Genomic DNA, 8,874 nt, shown 5'->3' with positions numbered 1-8,874 from the left:
TGGCTACGCTGTTGGCATCACCTTTTACAGTGGATTTTCACTGTTGTGGGCCTTTAACCATCTGTCTGACTTTGTTGTTCACACAGGAGAGAGACGGGACTATCGTGGATCCTCTGGGGAGCCTCAACAACCTCGTGATGCTGAAGAGGCAGAGAAGAGTCTCTCCAGATCAGAACACCTCAATAAACGCCTGCAGAGATCCACAGTGAAGAGAACTCACTGCTGCTCTGACTGTGGAAAGAGATGCACCTCATCAGGCATTAAAATTAATCAGAGAATACACACAGGAGAGAAACCTTTTAGCTGTGGTCAATGTGGGAAGAATTTTGGTCGGTCTGGAAAGCTGATTTTACACCAGAGAACACACACTGGAGAGAAACCTTTTAGCTGTGATCAATGTGGGAAGAGTTTTACTTCATCTGATCATCTGACAGTACACCAGAGAATACACACAGGAGAGAAATCTTATAGCTGTGATCAATGTGGGAAGAGTTTCACTACATCAAGCATTCTGACTGTACACCAGAGAAGACACACAGGAGAGAAACCTTATATATGTGGTCAATGTGGGAAGAGTTTTGGTCAATCTGGAGAACTGACTATACACCAGAGAACACACACTGGAGAGAAACCTTTTAGCTGTGATCAATGTGGGAAGAGTTTTACTACATCTGATCATCTGACAGTACACCAGAGAATACACACAGGAGAGAAATCTTATAGCTGTGATCAATGTGGGAAGAGTTTCACTACATCAAGCACTCTGACTGTACACCAGAGAAGACACACAGGAGAGAAACCTTTTAGCTGTGATCAATGTGGGAAGAGTTTTACTACATCTGATAATCTGACAGTACACCAAAGAATACACACAGTAGAGAAACCTTATAGCTGTGGTAAATGTTGGAAGAGTTTTGGTCAATCTGGACATCTGACAGTGCACCAGAGAATACACACAGGAGAGAAACCTTATAGCTGTGGTAAATGTTGGAAGAGTTTTGGTCAATCTGGACATCTGACAGTGCACCAGAGAACACACACAGGAGAGAAATCTTATAGCTGTGGTCAATGTGACAAGAGATACTCTGATAAAAGATCTCTGATTAAACATCAGAAAATACATGAAGGAGTTGTTTCATGATATCAATGATATAATGTCACAATGTAGAATGTTTTAACATTGTAGGAGTATATTAATGATGTCACAATGTAGAACCCTAAACGTTTGTCCCCTGTTCTATTGATTTCAACATGATATGGATATTAGCCTCAGGGGGAAAATCCAGGCTCTGAAATGGAAGAGTACTATTTATGAGATTTAACAAAAAGTGACTAACAAAAAAAGAGTTGTGTTACACTTACCATGTTGGTGACCCACTGGAATCACAATGCAACACTTCAAAATGTAGCTGACTGTCTTCTGCTGGTTGTCCTCTAACCAGTGAGGTAAAATATATGTCCCATTTCCATGTGTTTTTTTTGTTGTGTTAGTTTCAACAGCACGTACAACCTGATTTCCCCCCTAATTGATATCAGTGATTTATTGCTACTTGTCAAAACAACAGCGTTTCTGGTACTTGTGCAGTTTATAAGGTGCTTGTTTAAAAAAATACAAGTAATATGGTTATTGTGGCAGATGTTTGTGTACATAGCACATGTTATGTTTAGGTTTTCAATTTATCACAAACTGTTTCTGCATATTGGTTATTGATTTGGACACGTTAAAACTTTGTTTTGACATTGGGGCTGTCCCACCTAGCAAAATGTAATTGAAAAGACGTCGAAAATAAGACTATGCAATCAAATATTTCATATTTACAATTCATGTAACATTTACTAATGATAATTATTTATGTAACCAACTGACAGTTTTTTTGGTACAATTATATTGACATTGTTGCCCTGCTTTTAGAATATCAGGGTTTATTCTCACATGTGCCAACCCAAATGTACTAGAGCATGACATTGGGGACTGGGCCCCGATCTAACAACATGCCTATTGAGTGAACCCTGAAAAGAGAGAGAAGCTCTGCAGTGAGGTGGAAAGTTACTACGGATATTGCAGGAGTTTCCTCTTGAAATCAGACATGTCTGTGGTAAGGACAACTTGGTTGCTGATTGTCTCAAGGGTGGGCAGTCAAAACGTTTTTCGTTTAGCCAGTGCGTTACCATGGATCACAATTTATTTTGAGTGCACGTATTGGAGATTAGTTTTGTTTGGGATCGTTCCAAGGGGATGAGAGTTCTAGAAGCTAGTGAGTTTTAGGAAGATGAGAGTTCTAGAAGCTAGTGATTTTTAGGAAGACGAGAGTTCTAGAAGCTAGTGAGTTTTAGGAAGACGAGTGTTCTAGAAGCTAGTGAGTTTTAGGATTCTATAGAAAGAAAAAGGAGAAACAAATAATACTATTGTATATTATTATTTAGAAATACGCGTTTTTTTCTTGTTTTTAATTGTTGACAGCCAGTAGACACCATGTTTATATTGGTGAAGGTGAAGCATTGTAGTTGATTATAATGTGAAATGGAAATTGTTTTCTGTTGGTGGTGAGCAAACTTGTCCAACAAAAATATAGGATTTATTTGTTGTCTTAAGGGGGAAGGTGTTACAGGCTTTGGTTTTTCCATATGTGTTTTGAGGTTGGACTTTAGCACGTCTAGCTTGTTAGCACGTCTAGCTCCGTTAGCACGTCTAGCTCCGTTAGCACGTCTAGCTCCGTTAGCACGTCTAGCTCGTTAGCACGTCTAGCCCGTTAGCACGTCTAGCCCGTTAGCACGTCTAGCTCGTTAGCACGTCTAGCTCGTTAGCACGTCTAGCTCGTTAGCACGTAGGACGCACTGATTGGTGTCACCTCGTTAGTCAGTATGTGTTACACCTGTGCTGGCTTGTCCATCTCGTTAGTGGGAAGGTGTTTCACCTGAGCTGGTCCAGGTTCTATTTAAGAGTGTCTGGCCCAGTGCTCCAGTTGTCTTGATACATGTGGAGAGTCAACACCTTTAGTTGTTCTACATTTTTGGTTTGCTTCCTGTCTTTAAGTTTGGTGTGGGTTTTTCTTTTGTTTGCCTCTTCTTGGGCAGATTTAGTGGGTCTCATGGTGGGTGTCTTTTAGCTCCCAGTTGTTGTTACTAGTCAACTTTCAGTGGACACCCCCATAGTGTATTTCAGAACCCCTCCTAAAACCCCACCTGTTTAGTTGTGGTTGTTGTCAGTGACTCTTTGTTAGTTCCACCTTCTATTTTAGTGACATTTCTGGTTTTCTTGCTGGGAAACGTAACAATAAACAATGTAGTAAAACAAGCTGATATTTTGGGTTGATGTTGCATCCAATTGTTAATATTTTAATCAATGGCATTTCCTTAGAATGATCACTAGTCATTGGTCTTTCAGTTGTTAGTCTTCTGTTTTTTTATCCTCTTATGTTTGTGTACTAAATATTTCTGTTTATTTTCATAGTTTTTTCCTGTGAAGCCATTGTGTTGCATCCATGTCTGACATGTGCTGTATAAATAAAGCTTGATTTGATTTTATCATCCTATAAAACAAATGCACCCAATGTCCAATCAACAGACTCTTCAATGAAGAAATATGTGTAAAAGCAACACGTATCTTAGTATGAAAAACAGTATAAATTCAGTATATCTTCCACTATGTCAAAATAGTGCTGGTATGTAAGTTTAGTATCACTTCAACCAACCCAGTGCATTTGTTGAAACTGAAAAGTTTTGAAATCAACAATACATCAGAGGATTCAACTACTGAAAACTGAAACAAACAAATGGATCAACCAGATCAACTTCACATTTCCAGCCTGCTGAAGGCGTGGTGGAGTGGTAAACACCACCCCCGGCTCTACCAGGGGCTTGAGGTGGTCTCCCACAGCTCTGCTTATGTCATGTTCTGTGGCCTTGCTGTTCCATTTCTGACTGCCCCTGCAACACAGAAATAAACACATTTAGTCATATTATATAAAACACTCAGGGCCGGTTTCACAGACAAGGCTTAAGCTTAGTCCCAGACTAAAATGCTTGTTTGAGCTGTCTTAAAGCGACTTGCACATGTAGTAGAGTGATGTTGTTCCCCTAGATTATGCACCAAGTTGCACGCAAGGACAGTTCAAGTAGGCCAGGTCAAGAGGGGATGTTAATAAGTTAATAACAATAATAATAATTCAACGTGTTTTCTTTATTTAATTACAGCTGCATAGTTAATGTTATTTTTCGGTGTACAATTTTTTTTTGAGATCTATATTGTAAATACACCTAATTGTAAAAGTTTGTATATTTTGGTTTGGTCCATCGCGGGTTATCCGTACTTACGGACCCTTTTATCGTTCTCTTTGGCCGGACCTTCAGCTAGCAAGGTGCCCGAGAGCTGTGACTGCACCGAGGGCTAACATATTGTGTGTTGTCTCTTCGTGTGCAGGACCAATAAACATGATTCAACCATCATAATTCCAGTTGTGGCAGTGTCCTGATTAAAAGTACACAACGCAGAACGAACCACGCTACAAACTGGTGCCATCAGACAGGACTGAGACTAACCCAAAGACAACGTGTGTGAAGCAAGAGCTTCCTGTGACAACCGGAAGTTGTTAAAAACAGCCTAGAGCTCTTGTCATATGGCCACCTGCAGATAGTGAAAATTACGCAACTCAACCATGTGTCATTCAGTCAATTATTAAGGTAGAGACTTCTTATTCAGGATTCTGTTTATGTCTACCCCAAAGACAACGTGTGTTGAGTAAGAACTTCCTGTGACAACCGGAAGTGGTTAAAAACAGCCTAGAGCTTTTGTCATATTTCAACATGACGGAGAGTAAAGTCAGTCAGGAGTCCCTGACCTTATCTTCTCTCAAGAAGATGTCTGGTAGGCCCATTTAAATACCTTTTTTGGACATTTCAAGATAGCAGATGTTTGAGTTGGGTCTATTAATTAACACAGCTGTGAGTTGTTATTTTTTTCATTTTTGACAAAATGAGCAGTCCTGGAAGTGACAGATTTTGACTCATATTGAGTGATAAGACTGAGCTATTTAGAAAATCCCTTAGCCTTTCGACTAATTTTGGGTTAGTTGGACTAATTTTGGGTTAGTTCTCTCAAGAAGAACTAACCAATCTCAACATGACAGAAAGTAAGACAGGGAAACCAATCTCAACATGACAGAAAGTAAGACAGGAGAACCTATTTCAACATGACAGAGAGTCAGTCAGGAGTCCCTGACCTTATCTTCTCTCAAGAAGATGTCTGGTAGGCCCATTTAAATACCTTTTTTGGACATTTCAAGATAGCAGATGTTTGAGTTGGGTCTATTAACACAGCTGTGAGTTGTTAATTTTTTAATTTTTTAATTTTGGACAAAATGAGCAGTCCTGGAAGTGACAGATTTTGACTCATATTGAGTGATAAGATTGAGCTATTTAAAAACACTTTTTCAACATTTCAAGATAGCAGTTAGTTCAGTTTGATCTTATTAAAGACAGCTGTATATTATTTTTTTTGACCCAAAAATATTCTATGTTCACGCCCACTTTTTTTGCACTATGTTTGAAGGCTGTCAACTTCTTGTCAGGAGGAGAATCACTTAGCCTTTCAACTAATTTTCAAATGATAGGATGCCTATTTAAAAACACTTTTTCAACATTTCAAGATAGCAGTTAGTTCAGTTTGATCTTATTAAAGACAGCTGTATCATTTTTTTATTCATTTTGTATGGTTGACCTGGTATTGCGATGCGATCCCAATCTACAGGTATTAATTCTATGGGAATAGTATTGCCATGTTTGCCTTGACTCTTTCTACTGTATGATAATACAGCTTCTACTTTCTTCAAATGATCTTTTGCTCCTCGTTTAGAACACTCATTTAGAACGCTCGTTTAGAACGCTCGTTTAGAACCCTCTTTAAAACGGACAGTTTCCAATGACGCAACAATCAGCGTTTGAGCTGGACACACTTTTTTCAGAAACTATTTACACAAAACACACAGTCCTTACAAAGTTTATCTCCTGAATGTGAGCAGTTTGTTTTTGGATGCAAATGGTTCAGATATTCACAGAAGTATATATATTTATATATATAGCACAACACAATCATCCTAATGTGATATGAAATTAGACCATTTCGCATATATCGATATAGTTTGCGCTTTGATCCTTGCTCCAAGCAAGCTGCAGACCCGGAGCTTTCTGCGCTGCTCCCCGCGCCTCCTCTTTCCTGCACAGAGGGCGGAGGGGCAGGAACAGACACTTCAACAAACATGGAGGAAGCAACAGCGTCTGCGGAGCGTTTTGACGAGGAATTGGTTAGTAAAAGAAAAAGCATTGGCTCAGTCATTTGGAGATGGTTCGGATTCAAAGTATCAGATGAGCAACAAAATCACGTTATATGTAGGCAGTGCCATAAAAAAAGTTACAGCACTACAAATCTTTTTCACCACCTAAAACAGTGGCACAAACTGCAATACGAAGAGTGTGTGAAACTGCGCGCTGCAGAAGCCCCAGCCGCAAGCCGTCGACAACCCGAAAAAGCTCCAGCCCCGAAACAAAGCTCACTGCAAACTTCATTTTCCCGCAGTGTGGTGCCTAATGAAAAGAAAATTGGCAAGTGGTGTACTATAACTAAAGCGGTGTCCTATCACATTGCTAAAGATATGGTCCCTGTTGCAACTGTGGAACAAGTCGGATTCAAAAAGCTACTGAAAACTATGGACCCGAGATATGAGCTTCCCAACTACTTTGCACGAGAAGCACTGCCACAAATGTCCACTGAAGTCAGGCAGAGCCTTGCTGACCGGCTCGCTAACGGGACCCATTTTGCGTTGACCAGCGATATGTGGTCGAGCAGGACATGTGAGCCTGAGATGATGATGAAAACAGCGTCGTGTCGTCTCCAAAACAAGTTATTTCCCCCCCCAGGATCACACCGGTGAGCATATAGCTGAGGCCTTGCAGGACGCAAGCTGGGAAACTCCCGAGAAAAGCATCCGGTTGCTATAACAACCGACAACGGGAGCAACGTGGTCAAAGCGGTGGAGCTGAACGAGCGGCTGAGGATGCAGTGCTTCGGTCAGACTACACTTGGCTATTGGGGAGTGCAGTGTTTTAAGGACTATTCACACATTTTACTGATTACAATATTACTTTTTCATTCTTTTTTCCTTTGTGTCTTGTCTGCAACTTTTTTTGTTTTATGCTGCTGTCTTGGCCAAAAAATTGATTAAGTAGATTAAAATATTAGTTTTTCATTATTTTCCTTTGTGTCTTGTCTGCAACTTTTTTTGTTTTATGCTGCTGTCTTGGCCAAAAATGGATTAATAAAACACAAAACATAAAGTACTAAAAGTAAAATCACTTCCAATACAGGATGGTAGATTTCAGAAGCATGTTTATTAGGTTATTGGATAAGAATTAGTGATGCATTGATGTGTTTACCACTTTAATGTTACAGCTGGTAAAGGTGAGGTAATTATGACTTTAAAATGCTGGTTAGCCTGTTGATATCATCAAGGTAACATATTTAGTTATTATGATAGACTATAGTTTTTTCTCTGGATTGAAAGAGCCAACTGCAAAGTAACTAGAAACTAATGTTGACACGTAGGTCGGCCTAAACATTGTAGAGTTTTTAGTGGAGTAGAAATATGAAGTAGCATTAAATACTAAGCATAAATACTAAGAACAACAACAAGAACAACAGACAGACATTATTCTTGTGTCTAATTTTCAGTTTTCTGATCTCAACCCTAGTCATGCTGCAGTTTGGAGGAGCATCTCCGCAACCAGCAGGGTCGGCAGCCGTACCTCCTCGCTGTTGGGCGTCAGAAGAGCAAGATTGAGAGCTTCTACATCACAATGGATAAGCGTCTCATCCCAGTAACAGAGTAGGACAGACTCCAGGACTTGTCATTGTATCCAAGACAACAGTCATCACCCCATCCTCTCCTGCTGATTCCTTTATATGTCACTCCTATAACAGCCCACCCACTCCACTCTACCTCCCAGTAACAGCGCCCAGTCAGACCCTCTCTACACAGCACCTGTCCACAGTCCTCAAATCTCTCTGGGTGATCAGGATACGGCTGCTCCTCTCTCCTACCTGTCACCTTTCTGTTCTCCTCAGACAGAGAGAGGTGTCTGTTTACTGTGTTTAGGTCCAGTGTGAGATCACAGACATCTGATGGATGAAACCAGACACAATATTAGAAATCATCATCATTATTTATTCATTTGATTTTTCAACTGTTCACTGAAATAGGCGGTTTCAATAAAACTACTTGAGACATGTCATATCTGGCTTTGACTTTGACTGAACATTTGCTCTCACTTTGCGGAAAAAATATCATGATATATATCTTATATCGATATTCAGCCTAAATATATCGGGATATGACTTTTGGTCCATATCGCCCAGCCCTAGCTCAATACAGAGAGAACCTCATGAGAGAGCTATTGGAGGAGCACCACACCCTTTGTAATTGGATGTACAGTTCACATACAAATCCATTATGCAATTACAGTGACAATATCTCACCAACCTACCCACTGCCTCATCATCCTCTAACTTTCCTCATCCTCCCCACTCCCTCATAGGTAAAGTAATTACCTACCAAAAATACAGAGAGAACCTCATGAGAGAGCTGTTGGAGGAGCACCACACCCTTCGGCGCCCCTCCACTGGGGGGGTCGCCCTGCTGTAGACAATCCCCTACGCCTCACTGCACGGCATTTTCCCTGCAAAGTCCCTCAAACTGCTGCTCAAGGTAGTCGCACACGGAGGCACTGCAAAGTCTGCCTGTCTGGCGCCAGGAGAAGTAAGCAGAGGAAGATGACAAAATACATGTGTTTAGCTTGTGATACACCTCTATGTATTTCACCATG

At 40.5% G+C, this 8,874-nt stretch overlaps 1 protein-coding gene across 1 annotated transcript; it reads left to right on the top strand.

The window, feature by feature from the left end:
• Positions 1-295: 295 nt before the first annotated feature.
• Positions 296-7,881, top strand: LOC115186484 (zinc finger protein 239-like; the record flags this gene model as incomplete). The annotated part of the gene is made up of 2 exons (XM_029746106.1): positions 296-865; positions 7,744-7,881. Coding segments are annotated over 2 exons (708 nt in total), but the record flags the coding sequence as incomplete, so codon positions are not given.
• Between the last annotated feature and the right edge of the window lie 993 nt (positions 7,882-8,874).

This window comes from Salmo trutta, unplaced genomic scaffold (assembly GCF_901001165.1).
Source record: "Salmo trutta unplaced genomic scaffold, fSalTru1.1, whole genome shotgun sequence".
Lineage (NCBI taxonomy): Eukaryota > Metazoa > Chordata > Actinopteri > Salmoniformes > Salmonidae > Salmo > Salmo trutta.
This window is presented reverse-complemented; position numbering and strand designations above follow the sequence as displayed.